Source organism: Callithrix jacchus, chromosome 7, assembly GCF_049354715.1.
Source record: "Callithrix jacchus isolate 240 chromosome 7, calJac240_pri, whole genome shotgun sequence".
Taxonomy (NCBI): Eukaryota; Metazoa; Chordata; class Mammalia; order Primates; family Cebidae; genus Callithrix; species Callithrix jacchus.
In genome coordinates, this window is record NC_133508.1 from 131,465,639 (window position 1) to 131,488,666 (window position 23,028).

A 23,028-nucleotide genomic window follows, 5' to 3' on the forward strand; every position below is an offset into this window, starting at 1 on the left:
TTGTGAGGCTTAAAAGCTGGCATACAGAGTCTAGCTCAGTGCCTCACCACTGGATAATTCTGCAAACCCATTCCCCTCCAGGCTGCAGGCCTGAAGCCTTCCAAGTCGTCTCCAAATGAGACGACTAGATGGGGCGGGGTAAAAGCCTAAAGGAAACCAGGGTCATGCTGACATTCTTCGCCCTAAAAATTCCCCGAAACATACCAATTGGCAGGTAACTCTCCGACTGGTGGGCTTTGAGGGACAAGGCTCTTCTGTCCTGCATGTGATCCAGACAGGCTGGCTGGCTACCACTCTTTTCTTTATTTCTGAAGCAAAAGACAGATAGGACAGAAACATGTCATTGAAGTGTAAAACCTTTAGGCATGGAAACTTAAAAAGAAACAAGAAAGAAGACTGCTCAGAACGAGAGTGCTACAGCATACCCTAAAAGTAAAAGAATGTCCACTGGCAGAAAAAATTACTGATGGGACAATTAATACGTGACTGTGTTGTGTGCTCTGTCCCCCTGTCCTCGTGACCAATGCAGCTAAGTTCTAGGATGTCTCCTCTGGGCCGTTCCATCCTGTTCAACAGAGTAGGGTAAAAGTTTTACGATACTCCCAGGAAAATCTGATGAACTGGAATGTGTACTTTTAACAGAGCCCAAAATGACTTACAGGCCCAGAGGGAATGGCTTGTCTAACTAACACGCATTTTCCACATGCTCCACAGTGTTGCAGTTAGGAAGGAAGCTGTGGGGCAATTTACGTTCTGGTGCAAATCTCAGCATCCCCCAAATAACCTGCAGGACTGCCCAAGGAGGCTGCCCTGCGGGAACCCCCCATATGGCCTCCTCCTGCTGAGCTGGGAAAAGGCACCGCATGGTCCCCAAGCAGCAGCCGGGAGGCACACTGGGTAACCACTCAGGGTAAAGGTGGAGGTAACTTTAACACGCTCTCCGTTATTCCTTCTGTCCCTTTCCAATTCAAATTGGGAATTTCTCTAATTAGCACCAAGCACCAGAATCTCCCTAGCTAGAGACGGAGGCACTGCACCAGCCAAGTTGTTATGAATTTTAGTTGGCCTTCCCATAAGCATAAAACATTGTTACGTTACAGAAATCACGAAGTTCTTTCCTACCTTTACAAGCACCAAAGAAAAAACAAACAAATCAAAAAAACCCCAAACTCCGAGCAACAGAGAAATTCCAGCAACCTTTCGAAGATAAGGCAAGAACGAGGGCAAATCGCAAAAGGAAATGGCTCCCAAGAAGTGATATTTAAGTAATGACCACTGCGGCTGGACTCCAAGGGCCAGAACCGAAGGGCTTGGAATGCAACCTGCCTGTGAGCACACACCTTTGCCCAGGGCAGGCCACCAGCCAGCCAACTAGCAGGCCCGACGTCAGGACAGGGGGCATCTGGCCAGAGCTGACGTGAGGGAGCCACTGAAGGGCATTGGGGCAGGGCAGCAGGCCACAGGGCCGCCTTTTCCCTTCCTCCCACTTAAACATTTCTGGGTGTGCTGCCTGTGCAAAGTGGTGACACGTCCTGGGAGGATCTGGATTCCAAAGGGCAAACAGAAAAGTGGCTCTATTAGGCCTGACTTGTTGACTTAGAGACTTTCTTAGTCTTTTTTTCCTTTCTTATCTTAAAATGTTTTTAAACCAGGATCATTCAGGGCCAACGAGGAGGCCTTCCCCACAGCAGAGGTCCTGTCATCTGGCCGAATACACTCCCACTCTGTATATGACGTTAACTCCCTGCTTCAACCATTCAGCAGCCAATACCTCCCAAAGCGAACAGAAAAGGTACCCCTGTAACATTGTAAGGGATCTCAAGTTCGATCCTATTAGTATGAAAAGCAGCATTTCTAAATATCGGGCCTTGCCTCCCTCCTTGTAATTGCCCTGAGTTTTTTTTGTTTGTTTTTGCTTGTTTTGAGACAGGGTCTTGCTCTGTTGCCCAGGCTGGAGAGTAGTGGCACTGCCATGGCTCACTGCAGCTTTGACCTCCCAGGCTCAAGCAGTCCTCCCACCTCAGCCTCTCAAGTAGCTGGGACCACAGGCACACACCACCGTGCCCAGCTAATTTTTGTATTAAAAATTTTTTTTTAATTATTAGAAAAAATTATGGCTACATAGGTGTCTACACTTATGGGGTACATGAAATGTTTTGATACAGGTATGCAATGTGAAATAAGCACATCATGGAGAATGGGGTATTTATCTTTTGAGTTACAGACAATCCAATTACAATCTTTATTTTAAAATATATAATTGTTTTGATTATAGTCACCCTATTGTATTATCAAATAGGTCTTATTCATTCTTTCTAAATGTTTTTGTACCCATTAACCATCCCCACCTCCCTCCCAACCCCCACCCACTACTATCCTTCCCAGGCTCTGATAACCATTCTTCTACTTTCTCTGTCCAATAATTCAACTGTTTTGACTTTTTGATCCCACAAGTAAGTGAGAACACTTGATGTTTGTCTTTCTGCACCTGGCTTATTTCACTTAGCATAACGATCTCCAGTTCCATCCATGTTGTTGCAAATGACAGGATCTCATTCTTTTTATGGCTGAGTAGTACTCCATTATCCATCCATCTGCTGATGGACACTTGGGCTGCTTGCAAAGCCGAGCTATTGTAAACAGTGCTGCAACAAACATAATGCAGATAGCTCTTTGATATACCGACTTCCTCTCTTTTGGGTATATACCAGCAGTGGGAATGTTGGATCATACGGTAGCTCAACTTTTAGTTTTCTGAGGAACCTGCTAACTGTCCTCCATGGTGGTTGTAGTAACATACATTCCCACCAACAGTACAGGAGGGTTCCCTTTCCTCCACAACCCTCACCAGCATTTGTTATTACCTGTCTTTTAGATATAGGCCTTTTTAACTGGGGTAAGATGATATCTGTTATAGTTTTGATTTATATTTTTCTGATAACCAGTCATGTTGAGTGCCTTTTCATCTGCCTGTGTCACTGCAGTGGTTCGATCTTGGCTCAGTGCAACCTCCACCCCCAGGTTCAAGCGATTCTCCTGCCTCAGCCTCCCCAGTAGCTAGGACTACAGGAATGACCACACCTGGCTCATTTTTGCATTTTTAGTAGAGATGGGGTTTCACCATGTTGGCCAGGTTGGTCTTGAACTCCTGACCTCAGGTATTCCACCTGCCTTGGCCTCCCAAAGTGCTGCGACTACAGGCATGAGCCACTGCGCTGGGCCCATGTGTATGTCTTCTTTTGAGAAATGCCTATTTCTCAAAAGAGCAAATCTTTTACCCAGTTTTATTTTTTTTAATCACATTATCAGATTTTTTTCCTATAGAATTGTTTGAGCTCCTTATATTAATTTTATTATTTTTTGTAGAGATAGGGTTATGCCATGTTGCCCAAGCAGGTCTCGAACTCCGGAGCTCAAGCAGTCCTCCCACCTTAGCCTCACAAAGTGCTGGAATTACAGTTGTGAGCCACTGTGCTGGGTCTGAGTCTGACATTCTACTCCCCTCCAGATAATAATTACCATTAGTACTTCCCTAGAGCTCCTATGGGCCTGCCCTGCTCTGAGCACTTTGCATATATTAAATCATGTATACCTCACAAGCTCCATCTTTCTAGATGAAGAAGCTAAGGCCCAGGAAGGTCGAGTCACTTGACCCTGGTTGAACAGTTGCCCAGTGCAGAGTGGGCCTTTGTGCCTGGCTACCGGGTCCACAGCCAGAGGCTGACTAGCGTTTGCTGGAGCCCCCAGGCAGCACACAGATGCCATTTGCATTCCACAGAGTCCTGTATTTTCCTCCCCAATTTCTGTAGCATAGAAATGACAGTTTATGACATTTCCTCATGGACCAAAAAGAAAACCAGTGAGTAGAATACAATATGTTGGTTTACGTGCATAAGATTAGAAGCTGGGAGCCAGGGCAGGGCTGCTATGTGACTGAGGGCTGGACTGGGTCTGTGTCCCTGACACCTGCCTTTTCCCTCCTTTCCTTTCCCAGTGCATTTAGATGATGTGCACAAGGACCCTGAGCTCTGTGAAAGACAGGCCCTAAACAAATGCAGGTCACCACTGCTGACATTTAACAGCTGGGCGCCGAGGCTCAGCGATGTTCTGAAGCCCTGATTTTCCACCGAGTGCTCTAAATCCTTCTCTGCCCCCATTCCCCAAGGTTCACACTATAGCCCCCATGCTCTCTGCATCTCCTGTCTTAGAAATCTCATTTGTTTTCACCAAGTCAACTACCCTTTCCACGTGGACCAAGCCCTAATTTGTCTTCAGCCCTAATGGCCTCCTGGACCCCAAAACTCCTGCTGGACTCTGGCATTCAAGTCCATAGTCTTCCAGCTCAGATGAAAAAGTATGTTTCTCCTCCAGAGTCCCCTCCCTCCTGGTCACTCCTGTTGCCTCCAATGTGCCTTCCTCCTACTCCGCCACGTGCATTAGAGGCCTGGGAGGCCAGGCCCCTCCATGATTCACTAACTGGCTTTCGTGTTCGTGTCTCACTCCTTGCCCCCAGTATGTTGCTGTCCATTTCTATTCTTAGGACATCTGCGTTCACTCTGCTGAGTCTGTGCAGCTCCCTCAAAGCCCTGCACCTGGCATTAAGGCCCCCACGATCTGGCTGGGGCTAACTCCCTAAGCCCACTGCTACAGGTACCTTGCACAGACCTTCTCTTCCAGCCCCACCAGCACACTCACTCCAAGATCATGCCATTTTCCATCCCCAGACTTATGCCCAGGCTGCGCCTCCCACCTCCCCCGCTTTGCAGCATCTATCCAAATTTTCCCCAACCATCAGACCAGCCCAAGCTTAACCCCCCTTCACAAGGTCTCTTGTGAAGAGGGAGTCGCCACCCCCTCTGTCCTTCCTCAGCTCCTGTAACATTTATCGCTGGCACTGCTCAGATGGGAGCTAATAGTGCAATGCCTCGTAACAGCTATTCCATGAACAGTCGGCATTCCTATTAATATCACTTATTTCTCTGTTCCATGATGAATTCTTCATCTCCCTATGTCTGGGCACCTCTGGTGCCTTTCATGGTCCTATGCCAACTGCAGAGGAGGCCTTGACCCACCTGAGGAGGTTTCCCCTGGGCAAATTCTGCTCTCGGGTCTGGACGCCACCCATGGTGAGGCTCAACCTCTTGGCCACATCCGGCCGTCCCTCGGTGAGGCTGCCCTCCTGGGCCCGGCCTGAGGAGGTGCCATAACGCTCCTCCAGGCACCGCAGGGGCACCGTCCTGTTGATGGGCTGGAAGATGATGGCACCACTGTGCTGGGAGATGGGCCGGCGGTTGCCCACATAGCAGCGCACCAGGCCGGGGATGGAGTCGAAGCTCTCCATCTCGAACTGGTACTGTACGCGGCTATATGCCTCGCTGAGCCGCAGAACTGTCCGGTTGATTTTGAAGTGCTGAGCAAGGTTCTTCCACTGACAGGTTAGGACGAAGTTCCCAGGGCTGGACAGAGAGTCACGAACTAGGAAGTCGCCATCTCGCTGCACAAGGTTTTCAGACACCTTTGGGACAAAAAGGTGAGTGAGGAGTAGGAAAGGCAAAATCACATTCCTTCTAAAAGCTTATGGCTACCCACTTCTCTGGGCCAATGGAAGGCAATGCTACTATTTCTTCTTGGGTCAGCTGTTTCGTTTTTCAAAGGTCAAATTCATAGAAGATCCAATCATTCATTCAGGAACTACTGACTGACCACCTACTTGCACCAAGCACTGCTGCAGGGGTGACAGTGGCACACAAGAGCCCACCTCATGGAGCTCCTGTGTTTGGTGGGGAGCTTCTGTTTTAGTGAGGATAAATAACCAATGGCTATGGTATGTCAGATGTAACGTCAGGGAAAAAGTAAATCAGGAAAGGAGACAGGAAGTGCTGGGCAGGGGATGAGGGCTGTCCAGTAAAATAGGGTGGGTGGGGAAGTGTCACAAGAACATGATGTGTATATAGACTTGAATGACGTAATGCACCAGGAAACAGGAAATTAGAAACTGTCGGGCAGGCCTGATTTTCCTTCCCCAACAGGTGGAGTGAGGAGAAAGAAGGTGTTTGTTGGTGTCTAGAAGTCGTCCTCGGAGCCCTCTCAGAGGAGGAGTCCGTGTGCAGGACACACCGACTACTGGCTAGAAGGCTTGGAACTAAGTCAGGCCGGCAGGCTGGGGTCCCTCATCTCACAGTTACTATAAGGGTTATGCATTTGTATACATAATACATGCAAGCGCTGGAACACAGTGGATGCTCAAAAATAACTCGCATGATGCTGCTGCTTACAGCAACTGGAGAATTTAGACTGTGGTGCAGTCTGGCTGTTCCTGTAGCCTCAACCACCTGGGTTCGCATCCTGGCTCAGCTGTAAGACTCTGGACAAATTACATAATCTCCTTGTGGCTAATTTACATTATCTGAAAAACACAAATGATAATATTACCTACAGGATGACTAAAAAAATTTAAGGAGCTAAAATGTTAGCAATAACTCTTGTTATGATGGTTATGGTTATAGTGTCCAGTTACCCAGTTTGGAATGATTTATCGCTGAAAATTTATACTCATACTCATGGCAAGTACTAAACAAATTTAATGACCATGATAAGGAGAAGGACAGTGGTGACAGTCACCAGTTTTATAACTCTGACAATTTTTCTGAGACATTCCATCATTTGATCAACAGTATACTTCTGTTAGCTTAAAACAGTAGGCTACCATGGTTACTTCGAAATTGCATCTTTGCCTTAAAAATGTTTTCACTTAGAAATTCCATTTCTTAGAATTGAGCCTGTGAAGGCCGGGCATGGCGGCTCACGCCGGTAATCCCAACATTTTGGGAGGCCAAGGCAGGTGGATCACAAGGTCAAGAGATCGAGACCATCCTGGCCAACATGGTGAAACCCTGTCTCTACTAAAAATGCAAAAATTAGCTGGGTGTGGTGGTGCACGCCTGTAGTTCCAGCTACTCAGAAGGCTGAGGCAGGAGAATCGCTTGAACTCGTGAGGTGGAGATTGCAGTGAGCTAAGATTGAGCCACTGCACTTCAGCCTGGTGACAGAGCAAGACTCTGTCTCAAAACAAAAACAAAAAACAAAAAAACCAGAATTGGGCCTGTTGAGTCTGTGAAAATAATTACAGGTATGAACATAGTACTCTTAAAGGATGTTGGTCACAGTGTTAGAAACACCCTATGTGTCCAGTAAATTGTGATGCATGCATACCATGGACAGGCATACAACATAGGCTGGTACAGAAGAATATTTTATAGTGGGTGAAAATTTCCAGGAAGTGAGTAGAATGGGCTACCAAAAAAGTATATGCAGTACAATCTCATACGTGATTTTGAAAAGCCCCGGAGAATATATGTACACAAAAGTGTTCACGGTGGTTATCTTCAGGAGAATTATGAGGAGAATTACAGATAAGAGTTAATTTCCTTATTTTTGCTATCTATATTTTCTACCATCAATTTTCAACTTAAAAGAACAAAGTCAGAATAAGAATTATTTATTTGATTGTGCCAAGAAATCTGCTACATTAAAAAAAAAAAAAAGCCCAGGTGTAGTGACTCACGCCTGTAATGCCAGCATTTTGGGAGGCCAAAGTGGGTGGATCGCTTGAGGTCAGGGATTCGAGACCAGCCTGGTCAACAAGGTGAAACCCCATCTCTACTAAAAACATAAAAATTAGCTGGGCATGGTGGTGGGTGCCTGCAATCCCAGCTATTGGAGAGGCTGAGGCAGGAGAATCACTTGAACTCAGGAGGTAGAGGCTGCAGTAAGCTGAGATCATGCCACTGCACTCCAGCCTGGGCGATAGAGCAAGACTCTTGCCTCAAAAAAACCCCCAAAAAACAAAAACAAAAAAAAACAACTTACGACATGATGCCCTTCCCCCCAGCCCCTGCCCACACATTTCCTGTCATGTTGTCCTTGATTAATGATTGGCCAGATCAGGTTTACAATAAAAACCCAAGGGAAATACTATGCCTCAATTCTGCAGACTTATTCTATTTTTCCATTTTTACAGTATTACATTAAAAAACATTATTCATGGCAATTATCCAAATGACGATCACACAGTATATTCTGGGCCACGAGTCTGTGGTCATGGGTTTAATTCCCTTCTTCCCCACCTCTGGGTCATGGTATCCAGTATGGAAGCGATGGAGAGGGTGAATAACGGCTGGCTCCACTGGGGCACAGGCAGCCTTGTTGGTCTGGGCCACCCGCCCTCTCTCCTCCTGAAGCTAAGCTGCTGCCTTGAAAGGGAGGGGTTGCAAATGGTTTGAGGCTGCTGGCAGCTGGCCAAGGGTTCAATTACCTGGGCCACAGCCCTCCCTCCTAGTTCTTCCGGTTACTGACCCTGTGGCTGCTGCCTCCCGAAATTCTGCTTGCAGACAACAGGAGCGCTGGCTGTCCCTTCACTTCCTGAACATGTGGATGTGTGCTCTGGGTTCTTGACCTCAGCTCTTGCCATGGTCTTCTGAGGTAAGGGTCTAAATGAGGTCATTTTTAGAGTATTTGTTTTTGGTTATACAGGAGCTTGCTCCCACATGGCCTCAGAGTGGGACCCTGCAGGTCATCAATCTACACTGCCTGAGAGTAGCTGCGTGTGCGCTGGAGGGAACGAGACCAGGTACCTGTCGGGGAATGCGGCCGTGGTACCAGGCATGGCTGCGCAGGTCCTCGCTGCTCAGCAGCAGCTCCTCCTCCAGCTCCTTCTTCAGCCTCTCGGGGGTCCTGTCCATCATGTGCCTCTCCTTGGAGAACTGTAACACAGAGTCAACCATGAGCTCCCCTGCCCAGCCCACGCCAGGCCATGCCAGCTGAGGTGACCGCCTGCTTCACTAATCCGACCAGTTTTGCTAAAGCCTGCATTCAGGTAGGGGAGCCTGGATAATGATTACAAAGAGCTGTGACCTTTCGTTTCCCTGGCCACAAGTGTGTAATAAAATTTTTACCTGCACATGGAGACTATGGTGGGAGAGTCCACCAAGAAGTTCCCTTTACCAGTCTACCCAAGCAGCTGGGCGGGAAGGGCCAGAGAGACGTGCAGACAGCAAGACACATGCTGCCCAGGCTACTCTCTTCCCGGGGGAGCTTCTGCATTCTCCTTCAGGACTGTCCTGACACAGAGTGGGGAGGGCAGCAGTTCCCTTCTGGCTCTAGATCCTGGCCCAAATCACAGTCCCTGGGCTGGTAGCGATAGCCCTGGCTTCTTTGCTGTTGGCAAACTCAAGTTCAGGAATTGAGTCAGTCTTTAGAAACTTTTAGGGCAAATGGACAGAGCAATTTTATGTCTCTTGAATCTAATAACAGAAGTCTATGTCTTTATTTCGCTTTTCTAATATTTCATTTTTGTGACAGATAGGAAACTGAAACAAATTTTAAAAGGCAACCCTGGTCCTTCACCCCAGATGGTCTGAGGCATTGCACAGTGGCCCTGGCAGGGAGTGCTGGGTGGCTAGCAGTGGCTCCAGGTTTAATTTAAAACCAAGCCCACTTACAACATGTGAACTGAACCTGGAAACCTGCCCAGTTTCCAGCAAGACCAGGCTCAGGAACCACTTGCTGAAGGTCCCATGAGCAGAAAAGGCTGTGTCCCTGTGATTTTCCCGTTTCCCAGCTTGCCCTTCAAACCCCCATGAGAGCCACAAAATTATTACTTATCATACTACGTTTTAACAACTACTTTTTAACACTACTCTTTATTTATTTTATTTATTTATTTTTTGAGACAGGGTTTCACTGTTGCCCAGGTTAGAGCACAGTGGCGCAATCTCAGCTCACTGCAGCCTTGGCCTCCTTGATTCAAGCGATCCTCCCACCTCAGCCTTCCTGGTAGCTGGGACTACAGGCATGTGCCACCACACCTGGCTAGTTTTTGTAGTTTTTTTTTTTTTTTTTTTTTTTAGAGATAGCATTTCACCATGTTGCCCAGGCTGGTTCAAACTCCTGGGCTCAAGTGATCCATCCACCACCTTGGCCTCTCCAAGTGCTGGGATTACAGGTGTGAGCCACTGTGCCTGGCCTATTAGACTACTTTGCACCTCAGCAAAAAAAAAAAAAAAAACCTCTCCAAATCCTTTTCCACCAAAAAAAAAAGAGCCCTGATATTTTAGGACTAGATTCTTATCCTCTAGTGTTTCTTTGCATGTTGGCCCATGAAGAGCACTAGCTGAATACTGACTCAGGCTGATTTTTAGATGGGGCACCAGCTTACTACCTGTGTACTTCTCCCTCCTTCTCTTCTTACTGGGCAGGTACTCACCCGGGAGTGTTTGAAGGATGGAATTCGCATCAAGATATGCTGACACTGGCTGTCCAGGATGCCCACAGGCTTTAGATGGTGATGTTTGACATGATCCGCTCCCATCATTAATATTGTACAGTTGTATCTGAAGATAGCTCGAGTGTGGAATGCGGGTTGTCAACCCGGCCACACTTATTTTTCATTTATTGTCTGTCTTGCCTCCCACTAGACTGTAAGTTTTATGAAAACAGAAATCAATCTACTGTTTCCTCACTGCCCTTGAGCAATGCCTGAAAACATCAGGCATTGGGTATTTAGTAAACAAATACCCAGGATGAGAAAAGATGATGACTTTGCTTAGTAATGGAGATACTCCCTTTCTCCCTCAAGTTACGTGAAGCCCTGTTTTCACTGGGCATGCTGCCATTCAGCCAAAAGACCACATTCCTCAATCTCTGTCTCTTCCAGGGAGATGTGGCCACAGGACTCGGTTCTGACCAAGGAGTTGAGATGTGATGGCTGGAGCCTCAACACGATTCTGGACTCTGAGTGGGGAGCCATAACTAGGAATGGCTGGGTGGAAGGCCTGATTGAGGCTGGGTCCCTGATGACTGTGGGGCCAACACACCAGCCCTCGACTACCAGCTTCCAGATCTCCTAGGTGATCTATCTTAGGTAAGCCTGGGATTTATGGGTGTTCCAGTCACTGGTGGCTGAACTAAGTCCTAACCCATATCGTGACCTGATTGCCATTTAGTCACCCTGATAGGCAGTCTGCAGGCTGAGCCTAAATCCCTTGAACTGCACCCTGGACCCACTTCTTGGTCTGAGCTCTGAAAATGCAGAGATCTGAAAACATACAGCAGGTCTTGCATAGTTCTTTGCTGAAAATTTATTTGCTTATATCCAAGAAGCTTTTTCCATATTTATCTTTGCATTTTCCCTCCTCCCTGATGCCCTAACACTCAGCCACCTCTCCTTCTCCCTGGCTCCTTTCTCAGCCCTGCTCATAACAGCAAGGGGGTTTTTCTTTATATGCATCAATCTTTTATTCCAGGTTTTGAGATAATGCTGTTATAAACTGGTTATAAAAAAGATATAAAATCAGCTATCTTCCTAACGACTAAGAGAAGAACAGGAAAATCCTAAATTATTGCACTCTCCCCCTGTAGACTCCAGAGAGGGAATTATAGGGTACTATAGGAGGTAGGGCACTACAGGGAAGTACCGAGAGAGAGAAATGAAGATATTAACGCTCTCAAATAATTTGGGATGAAAGACCAGACTTCAAAAACTATGCCCTTAAGCTCTTGCATAATTTATGAAAAGTTTGAAGGTTACACAACTGCCTAGACTTGTATTTTAAAAGGGAAAGAGGGAAAGGGAAAGGGAGAAAAGAGAGAGGGAGAGAGAGAGCGAGACCCAGAGTGAAGAAGCAATTGCAAAAGGCTTTTCATATCTAGCCAGTAAGGACTGGTTCGAATATGCTGCAGAGCCAGGTTTGCTGCTGGGAGCCTCTGCCTCAGCAGATGATGTGGACAACGTCTCCCAGATAACTTAAGAAAGCAATTCAAAAGAATCACCCCATATGGCCACCTCATGATTAAATAGTGGTTATTTTGGGAGTGGATGCCTTCTAGAACTTTCACTACTGCTTTCATCACATATATTAATGCAGTTATTTTTCCCAGCTGTCTGTATTTTATGAGAACTATGATTTTGCCACCATAGATGGACTGTAAGCCCCAAGGTGAGAGGTGACCATATAACAAATTGTAGCAAAATGTATCCATCTGTATTCCTGAGAACACCTTGATTGATAGCTGTGCTTCTTGGGGACCAGAAATGAGATTTCTCCTTCATAGGACTGGTCATGTGTGTCTGCAATATTTGGCAAAATTCCTGTAGGCTTCCCACATGCAACTGAATTACTGGTAACAGTGTATCCTTCCACTTTTCTGCTGCATGTGGGAAGAATTTGGATTTTTCCCTGAATGCAACCATTTTGTTCATGGCCTGGGCTAGTTTTTAGGACATGGCTATGAAGCAAACTCTTAACACTTTAGGGTAACACAACAGAGCCTCTGCCTTCAGCAAAGGTTTCATCCCATCTGTGTGGCTACTGGTATCCTCTAATTGATCTAAGCTCTAATTTATTCTACGAATGCCCTAAGAATCCTCCTGCCCTTCCTTAGACTACCTTTCTAAGGGAAGGGCAGAAGAGGTAAGTACTGTATTCATTCACATAATATTCACATGCACTGTTATAACTGCATAGCCCAGAATTATGCATAAGGAAGAGACAGAATAAGGTGTCAGGCCATAGGCATTCCAATTGTTTCCAATCTTGGGAAAATAAAGAAGACAAGCATCATTCAAATCCGCCCCAGTTCCTACAGCCTTTTCTCCTAGCTCTTTTCCAACCCTACCACATTTGTAGACATCTTCTGAACTCAATGTGCTTCAAAGACTGGCTGGACTCAGATCATCCTCAGTCCCTCTGTCAGCAAGGGACAGCAGCCATTGTGGCACCCAAAATGAGTAACACAGCTGTGCTCTCTTAGAAAGTTGACACTGAGTATGAATGCAGGACTCTGGCCCTCTGGACTGTCGTTCTTCAACTGCCAGGCAAAGAGAGCAAGCCTTGTGAATAATCACTCGCTTACATAAATACAATAAACATTAATAATGATCACATTATCTGGTAATACAACTTTCTCTCCAAGATCAAATTCTCTAACATTTGCCCCTGAGTTTGAACCTCATTCCTAGAAGGCATCTGATTCCTGGTTTTTTCAGCTTTTTGTCTTCGGGGGAAGAAGGTGGCAGGAGGGGAGGAGTTGGAGAGGCAAGGTTGGTTTTCACTGCCTCGGCACAGCAGCTGTGGGCTCAGCCGCCGGAGGAAGGGATGCTGCTGGGCTTTGGATCAAGAACATTGTGCCCACAGGTCTTGCTAGGTTCATTCCAGGGACCAAATCCACCCACGACCATGATGAGACAAACATGCAGGCAGGGCCCATATCTTCTGCTTCAAGAAATTTAAGGGTAGTCCTTTTGGGGGAATAGGGAGAGTGAGAAAACGTACTATGTACATAAAGAATAGGCATGCCTTCAGCAGGAAAGAAAGAGAAGAAGGGAGGGAGAGTAAGTAACTACTGTACATGGCCCTATTTGGAAATGTTCATGTTTGTCCCAGTCATTAGCACTGGAGTCTCAGATGAGATGTAGGTAAACTGACAAACAGGGCAAATGGAGGGGGTGGATGAGGCCCTCTCTTCTCCAACCAAATTGCAGTATAGTTCAAAAACTAGTAAGTTACTATAATTGATGCTTTTCATGAAAATCTGAGTCTAGTGACAACTTTCCTATCCCCAGCATTTTAGTAGACCTCAACTCATATCAAAAGCTGTTACAGCAAGGTGTTTAAGATCCACCTCAATCCACAGGCCACTGTGCCACGGACCTGCTATGTGGCCTTGGGCAAGTGACAATAACTGTAGAGCCTGAGGCTCTTCATCTACAAAATGGGCAGGATAATGCGTCATGAGGTGTTAATAAGGATTAAATGGGTCAGCACCTGGAAAGCATCAAGAACATCCCTGGCATGCAGTCAGTACTGGTATCATTACAGATTCATATCAGGATGCTACTAATCTGTTTCCATAAAATAAGCAGACTTCGTGTTCGGGGTCTGATACAGGACGCTGAGGGAGGCCAGTGTTTGGGAGGGAAGCAGTGAAGGGAAGCAGCCTGGAGCTTGCCGAGTGCCTGGAGGCTGCCTGCTGCAGGTTTCTTCAATCCTCACTCACTGCTCGCCTGCCCCAGCACCTCTGCTCTGTTACATGGAGGGGGCTCGTCCTAGCTTGCTGGGGCTGGCTCAGAGAAATCATAAATATCACTCTGAATCTGGAAAGCACATCTCGGCAGCCCCATATGGCCCCGGCAAGTCCAGTCTTGACAGGCTGGAATAGCAGGGCCTGGGAGATCATTGGAAAACACGTCTGGAGGCACAGAGCCAGCTCAGCGGACGTGCTGGGAACCTTGATTAACACAGAAACCCACATTTCAGCAGCTCTCCAAGGAAGAAAAGCCATTCTGGCATGGGAGGAATTGAGCTCAGGGTCTCCTGTGTGAGCATCAGAGCCTGCATTTCAAATCAGGCACAACAATGGGCTCTGGATGCCCAGGAGATTCCAGTTCTCAAGACGGGGGAAGGGTAGGGATGCACTTGGAGGATCTGTCAGAAAGCCCCAGAGGAGGCTGAGGACACTCATTCACATGTAAGAGACAGCAGAATTTTTAAAAAGATGGCATCTACATTATAATTAATAATTATTTTACTTGATCCCTGCCTGTAAGAAAGGTTTCCTAGTTCCCACAGGATTTTAAATTGTGCAAATCACCAGGAAAGACTCCATCCCCAGGCCTAGGAACTGAGGGTGAAAAGAGGTTGTTGCTGGCCATGGCCATCCATCATGACCAAACAGTTGCCCAGCATCTGGCTGCCCACAGGGGATGGATGCCCTCCTCCCTGTCCTCAAGGAAGGCACAGTCTCCTTGGAAGACAGCACACAAAGAACAATTTAACACAACCCAAGCTCTAGAAACACACTGCTTGTCCTGCCGTCTGCTCCCTGTCCCTCCCTGCAATGCCGCCAAGGCAAGTTACTCCACCTCTTTGTCCTTTGGTTTTCCCCATGGAAAAATGAGAAAAGTCACTGTGGCCAGGAGTGAGTGTCCTGGAAACAGCTTCATGGGGATGGGAGGAGGACAGAGGTCTGGAGAACCAGGGTTGGACGGTGAGGATCAGATCTGGGACATTTGAACTAAGGAAGACAAAAAGGGCTGGCCTTGGCCGGAAGGTTCTGGCTAGGGGGAAAGGGCTAAAGCATGTGAAGACACAACAATGATATGTTATGTATTTTATATAGATCCAGCAACCCCACGGTTCTCCAGGAGAGCCCCATCTTCACTCTGAGCATGTGGTTCTGACCCCACCTTCCTGGTCATTGCTGGTTGGCTTAGGAAGGGCCCCGTCCCAAGTTGGTCCAATCAGAGTTCTTCCTGGGATATTTCTAGATGGAACTGAGCAAAGAAGATACTCTATGCGTCTCCAGTGAAAACACCATGAGACTTGAAGCATGGAAGCTGCATCACCCCTGTGTTTCCTGCCAGGTAGAACAAAGTGCTGAGAGAATCAAACCAGAAAACAAAGAGAAGAGGAGCAAGAGATGGAAAGTGACCCCTGGCATGTACATCCCTAAGCCCCATCTGATTACATCAGCCAGAAGACTCTTCTTGTGACCTAGGCTAGTATGAGTGGGATCCCTGTCACTTGTGATCAAAGCAGTCCTGATCCAGAAAGGCAGGGACTGGCTGAGGGCAGCCCAACATTGGTGGCTGAGGGTTTAGACCATCACACTTCAGAAAGTCAGTCACTAAAACTTTTGCCTGGGAAGGCCACAGGTATACAAAAAAGATGCTTTTAGAGAGATCAATCTGGCTTCAGTGAGAGCAATGGGCTGGAGGGGGCCAGGGCTGGAGGCAGAGGTCAGAGTCTTTTGAAATGTACTGACAATGACCAGATCTCTATCTCCAGCCCTTAGGGTTGGCGCCTGGTAGGGATATTTACTGGAATCCGTGTTGGAGCTCAGATGTCAATATGGATAAATTGAATTCATCCCCTTTGCAAAGCCTGATCTCACCCTTTTCCCCAGTCACTGGCATCTCTTCTGTCCTCATTATTACCCGAACTAGAACCCTCAAGATCAGCTTCCATTGGTTAAGAAATTTCTGATTCTGCCCAGGCACGGTGGCTCATTCCTGTAATCCCAGCACTTTGGGAGGCTGGGGGCAGGGGGGAGGGCGGATCACGAGGTCAGGAGTTCAAGACTAGACTGGCCAACATGGTGAAATCCCATCTATAATAAAAAAATACAAAAATTAGCTCGGCATGGTGGCTCGTGCCTGTAATCCCAACTACTTGGGAGGCTGAGGTAGGAGAATTGCTTGAACTGGGACCCAGGAGGCGGAGATTGCAGTGAGCCGAGATCATACCATTGCACTCTGGCCTGGGTTACAGAGCGAGACTCCATCCCCCCGCCCAAAAAAAAAAAGAAAGAAAAGAAATTCCTGATTCTGTTATCTATCCCCACTGTTTAGAGGACTGTTCTGTTCTCCTAGAACTTCTCCAATAGCCCCCTAACAGTTTCCCTACCTCCCATCTCTAGTCCCACAACCTGCCACCTACAATGCCACCAACCTTGTTCTACTGCCCCTAGGTTTGGAGATCTTAGCCCAGGAGTGCTCCGGCTAATGCTGACATGACAGCCACAGTCTCTTTCAACTCCCCTCACACACCACGCGCACACACACACACACACACACACACACACACACAATCAATAAGCTTCTAATATTTAGTTTTCATTCATGCCAGGGCTCAGGCCTGGTCCTTGGGGGTGCAGCCTCCCGTTGTGCCCTGTTCCCCCAGAATCCTAAGCTTTCAATACATTCCCTGTAGCCCCAGGGAGCAGAGCCACAGCCCCTGCCATATACTGAACCTGCAGACACACTAGGATTCAGCTCTGAATTTGCCAGGAGCCCAGCTCATGAAAGGGCTGTGGATGCAAGCAGGAAGTGTCCCTGGGGGCCCCCAGAAATAACTGTCAGAGGCATGACTGTCAGGGGAGATGGGCAAGGGTCCTGCCATTACAAAGTGTGTTCCATGAGAGTGTGGAGGAATTCAAGTTTTCAGGACATTATTTGGGTCTGTCGGCTGCCAAGGTCTGGGGAAATACTAGTTATGCTCCCAAGCGCTCACAGTGATCTCCAGATAAAGCCCAAAGCCTCCCTCATAAGGTAGATAACGCCCTTTTCCACCTGGCCACAAGCTAACTTGCTAACATGTTTTGATGCAGGGCCCCAATTACTGGGACTTCACGGCTCTCTGAACAAAACATTCCTCATGTCCCGCCTCCATGTCTCTGTCTTGTGGTCCAGCACACAGTGACACAGCTGTAGAGGTGCTGGCTGCATATCCTGGCTGGATTCCAGGATGGGGACTGGGAAACAGCCAGAGGAAAGTCAGACAAGGCAGGCGGGGACCTTGAAGGCCAAGCAGAGGCCATGCCTTATTTGCCTATGGCTCCCAGAGCCTGGCCCAGTGCCTGCACACAGGGAGTGCCCAGTAGGCACTGACTGGCTGGAACCATGCTCACCTGCTTGCCCTCTGTCTAGCAGGTTCCTTGTCACAGTGGGTGGAGAAGAGGAGAGAGCTTGGAGGCTAGTCAAGAACAAGTGACCTTGAGCACATTTCTATACTTCTGAGCTTGCTCTGTATGCACAAGGAGTGAGGTAACAATTCCCAGCTCATAGGACTATAGGACGTAATGCACATAAGGCATCTGGCACTATACCTGGCACATGGATGCTTGTTTGACACAATGTGGAATTTGAACCCTCTTTCAAAGATGGCTTTTAGCAACAAAGCGGAACAACTTCATTAAAGAAATAAAAAAAATTTTTTTAATCCATCAGAAGTTTTAGAGATATCTGGCCCGTGAGAATTTAGTTCTAATGGAATATAAAAGCTAGAAGTTGGAAAATTAATCTTTACTTAGGCACGGGTTTGCTTATTTCATTTATTTCAGTTCAAAGTCAATAGTTTTTAAGGTTTGGGGTAGCACTCACTGGTTCTATAGATGCAGGGTGAGTAGGCAGGCATGCTGTCACTTGGTGGCAAGCACTTTGTATGCATATCTTAATACTAACAACTGTGTGTATCAGCTCCAGGTGGCTCACATATCCACAAGTACCCAGGTGACACAGCCCTGCATGAGAGTACAAGACAGTGTTGTGTTTACACAAGGCTAAGAGGTCCTTGCATGTAAATTCTGTCTTCTTGGACACTTAGCTGTTGATAAATTTTTTGTTGAATTTTAAAAATTGAGATGATTTTCTAGTCATTCATTTATTCTATAATCAAGGCTGGCAATTAACTTGGCTGGACTAAAAAAAAAGAAGGGAATGTGTGCATAAAAAGAGGAGGTGGGGAGGAGAAAGGAGAGGAGGCTGGAGAAGGAGATCACTAGCAAGCTGCAGGGCCATTTTATCCTAGCTGGGGGCGATGGGCTCCAACACCCGGAATGCTACCAGGTTCTCAAACAAAAGCCTCTTTTCTTCAGCTTTGGAACGGTTTATTCGCTTGAGGGAGAAGTCCACAACAGTCCAGGCCTCTTATCAAATTGAACAAAACAACTCCACAGGTTGGGATTTTCTAGAAATCCTATCCAGAAATTTTGATAACAAACAAAATGTTCTGGATCTTCAATATTAACATTGGTCTAATTTCTTTTTCATTTTTTTGAGACAGGGTCTTGTTCTGTCCCTCAGGCTGCAGTGCAGTGGCGCCATCATAGCTCACTGCAGCCTCGACCTACTGAGCTTAGGTGATCTTCCTGCTCAGCCCCTGGGGAGCCAGGGCTACAGGCCTGCATCACCATGCCTGGCCATTGGTCTGATTTCTAAGCAAAGCCTAAGAAGGTGTCTTCCAATGAGGTCAGGGTGGGAAACCCCATGGGTTGGGCTGTGAACTGCACCAGGTGGCCCAAGCAAGGGTCCAAAAAGACAGATCCACATCTCAAATCCACGAACTCTGGGGAATCGCTGTGATGACTTGAGGCCTGCATCATCACTGTCCCCAGTAATGCTGTAAACATGTAAAGAAAATGAATCCTCAAGGCCTTAGAAATAGAAATTCCATTTGACCCAGCAATCCCATTACTGGGTATATATCCAAAAGACTATAAATCGTTCTACTATAAGGACACATGTACACGAATGTTCATTGCAGCACTGTTTACAATAGCAAAGACCTGGAATCAACCCAAATGCCCATTGATAATAGACTGGATTGGAAAAATGTGGCATATATACACCATGGAATATTATGCAGCAATCAGAAATGATGAGTTTGTGTCGTTTGTAGGGACATGGATGAATCTGGAGAACATCATTCTCAGCAAACTGACACAAGAACAGAAAATGAAACACCGCATATTCTCACTCATAGGCGGGTGATGAAAAATGAGAACACATGGACACAGGGAGGGGAGTACTAAACACTGGGGTCTATTTGGGGGAAAAGGGGAGGGCCAGTGGGAGGGGGAGGTGGGGAGGGATAGCCTGGGGAGAAATGCCAAATGTGGGTGAAGGGGAGAAAGGAAGCAAAACACACTGCCATGTGTGTACCTACGCAACAGTCTTGCATGCTCTGCTCATGTACCCCCAAACCTAAAATGCAATAAAAAATAAAAAAGAAAAAAAAAGAAAATGAATCCTGAAAAAGCACACTTTCAAAAACCACTACGCAAAGCAGTCTGAAGCCTTGCTCCGAAGAAGGCTGCTACATCTGGCATCGTCTTGCAAGTAAATCCACCCCAAAATGAATGAAGGTCTTCGGAGAATTCAGAAACTCAGCCCTTTTGAATCCCTGCCTTGTGGTGCATTTCAGGCCAAGTTTACAACCAAATTCCTAAGTATAGAAAGGACTTTTAAAGATTCAATTGGCATTTTTACAATTGAAAACCTGCATAAATTGATCACAAACCCAAAGAATGAATAAACCCCAATTACCTTCACCATTCTAAACCCTGCCTGAAGCTGAAAAATAAAAATCCAGTTCTCTACAAGTTTGAAGACCAGTTACTTCTAGTTCAAGGTCTTGGGTGTTTTCATCTAAAGTAGAACAGGAAGAACAGGGATGGCACTTGAGGTAATCCTAAAGCCTTGTAATGAAATCACTAGTAGACTGGGTCTGTTTCACCTTTTTTTTCTTTTTTTGAGACGAGTTTTGCTCTTGTTACCCAGGCTGGAGTGCAATGGCGCGATCTTGGCTCACCACAACCTCCGCCTCCTGGGTTCAGGCAATTCTCCTGCCTCAGCCTCCTGAGTAGCTGGGATTACAAAATTAGCCACCGTGCCCAGCTAATTTTTTGTATTTTTAGTAGAGACGGGGTTTCACCATGTTGACCAGGATGGTCTCGATCTCTTGACCTCATGATCCACCTGCCTCAGCCTCCCAAAGTGCTGGGATTACAGGCTTGAGCCACCGTGCCCGGCCCTGTTTCACCTTTTATTGAAACTTGCTGGTTTTGTGGCTTACCTAAAAATATTTATTATAATCCAAAGATAAATGAAGAAATGTCTGAATCCACCAATCCTACTTTTCTCATTGAGATGCTAGGCTAGAAAAATAGTTTCTTATGCTAATAACTGTGATTAAAACCAAAGCCTTTACTTAAATAACTAACTTTATAAATAAAAAGTTCAAAGAGAAAAAAATTCAAATTTTATATCCCCTATTTGGTAAACAAAACCAAATGTGAACATAGGCATCTGGGCATCTTTGCCTGGCCCAGCGGGCACGTGGTGGCCAGAACCATGGCTAAGGAGCTGCTACTCATACACAGCTGTCGTGAATCTGTATATTGATTACAACAGCTGCCCAGCAGATGGCAATAAAGTGTGTTGAGGAAAGGGTGTCTAACTTTAATTCACCCAAAGGCGCCCTATGGGCCAGCAGGGAGGGGCCCTGAGTGTGTCCCTGTGACTTCTCTGCCTTTTAGGTGTTGGGCTCTTGGTAGCTGAGGACCTCTGGCCTCCCTGGGCCCCTTGCCCATGAGCCAGCTCCTTCACACTGTCTCATGAAAGCTCAGTGAAGCAGCCATTGCAGAGAGCTTCCTAATCCATGCATACTTCACCCTGTTGGCTAAAGTTCTGCAGAAACAGTCAGGGGGTCAATTTTCAATCAAGAGCTCGATAGTCCCTGGAACACTGTGCCTTAGATGAAACCCAAGGACTTCCTGCGTGCCCGCGGTGCTACTCGGCCTCCCTGGTTAGACCTGAGGCAGCCGCAGCTGTGATGGAAGGAGGAGTCCAGGCCCTGACAGCAGTCACAGCCTTTTTGAGGAGACAAAGCATTAGAAGAGAATGTGCAGCAATAAACATCTATCTTATCTGGGGTCAGTAAGGGTTTCTGGCCTCTTCTGACAAAGAAAGCAGAGATTCCATAAAAAATTCAGTAAGTTTTAGCATTCTGGAACACTTCAATTAATTTGATGTTAATGTTTAAGCACCTTGATGAAATACATTTCTCTCTTCCAAATCCTAGACTCTCCCTTTCAGCAAAGATTCTGCAGATGGGTTTTGATTCCGTTTTACCATTTTATAGTTAGATCTCTATAATTTATCACACTGTAGACCAAATTCTCACTTTAGTGCCATTAAAACTGATTTGCAATTTGCTGTTAAATTAAGATGCTTCATTTTCTTACTGTATATGATTTTCCTTTTCACAGATGAGTGAGGATACAAGGGCAATCAGACCCTAATGCAGATAAGAAAATATCATCAAAACCCCTAGAGACCTCAAATCTAAGAGATTTCCTTTTATTCGTTATCAAACCTACTCAATCTCTTATCAAGAGGCTCAGAAACCATGAGCAGTAAATATGAAGATGATATCTGTAGAAACCCTTGCTTATAAAAGTTCTGAGAAATTTCCATTAAATTACTGTTATCCATGTGTGCAAACTAAAAAGACTAATTTAATTTAAATTTGTGAAGATTGAAGTCTTAGAGCAGAGCACTCTGTAAGCAGGCAGCAGTAACTTAATCCTACATGCCAAACTCACTATATTAGAATCATTGTGATAGGTGCCCATGGCTCCTTCGTTGCTAAAGGTAACAACCTTTGATCCCCCAGTTATTCTCTGGGCAAGGTCTCTTGCACACATTCCCATCCTGCCAAATCATGAAGCTGTTGCTTTTGAAGGTCAGTTTTAGTTTGATAGAACACCAAGGGACTGAAAATTATTTCTCACTGATATTGGCCTGAAAACTTCAGGTGGAATTCTAAGCTTGACAGAATGTAGCAATCACAACGCCAACAAACATGGCTTCTTTTTTCACTGAGATCACCCACACACTGGCGAAACTGCTCCATGTACTCACTGCACTGTAACATCCCTCTCCACCCCTTCTTGACTCCAGTGAGTTTGCCCATTATGTTTCTTACCCCCTTGCTAAGCATCATTTACCTACAGCCTCACTCAAAGCTCAGCTCCAAGGAGGGGGCGGGTCTCATCTTTCCCTGTTACTAGATGAACCGAAACACGATGAGATGTCCAATAAGCTGTTTGTTAACATCTTGCCCTGCTGAAAGCCCTGGTGGGTACCTTCCGTCTAGATCAAATTTAGATGACTTCCTGGAGCAGCCCACAGAGAAGCAGAGATCCAAATCACCCCCACGAGGCAGTCCTGCATTCTCATTCCTCCTAGCAAGAAATTGGGTGTGCCATGCTTAAGAGGAAGGGCGAAGGTCACTGGGTGCACTTAATTATTATTGGACCAGATAAATGAAACGCTTTGATAAAAGATAAACACCAGTTCAACCTATGAAAACCCTTTCTAAACCACTTTGCTCCCTTTAACCATGTCCTCGAGTGACTTCAAATAATACTTCTCTTACTTTCACAGGATTGGCACTGGGGTTAAATGAAACAATGCAAGTGAAATATTAATCGCCAAGTTCAGCAGCAAGATTACACTTAGTAATAGTAGTGCTTTGTTAACATCTACAAAGAATGAAAAGAACAGAGACTGCCCTGGCTAAGGCAGACCCTAATAAAAGAGTGAAAACCAGCTGATCAGAGTTCAAAATGCTAGAGGATCCAAGTCAGAAATCTTGACCACCGGTAATTCAATCTTGTTAATTCAAC

General features: G+C 46.3%; 1 protein-coding gene and 1 long non-coding RNA gene across 51 annotated transcripts in view; one reads left to right on the plus strand and one right to left on the minus strand.

Moving 5' to 3' along the window:
• The window catches only part of BCAR3 (BCAR3 adaptor protein, NSP family member), a 314,925-nt gene that overhangs the window by 20,955 nt on the left and 270,942 nt on the right, over positions 1-23,028 (minus strand). For 49 of the 50 annotated variants that reach the window (XM_078332552.1, XM_078332534.1, XM_078332564.1 and 46 more), the window contains 3 exons: positions 8,634-8,762; positions 5,073-5,515; positions 205-308 (listed from right to left, as the gene is read on the minus strand). In XM_078332552.1, coding sequence (XP_078188678.1) covers positions 205-308; positions 5,073-5,515; positions 8,634-8,762 — 676 coding nt within the window. Of the gene's footprint in view, positions 1-204; positions 309-1,122; positions 1,318-5,072; positions 5,516-8,633; positions 8,763-23,028 lie in introns of those variants that run through there. The other variant, XM_035252181.3, reaches the window with a different exon arrangement.
• LOC103794570 (uncharacterized) lies at positions 8,739-10,831 on the plus strand. The gene is made up of 3 exons (XR_013520274.1): positions 8,739-8,875; positions 10,257-10,342; positions 10,715-10,831. It is a non-coding gene; the product is annotated as an uncharacterized LOC103794570 (long non-coding RNA).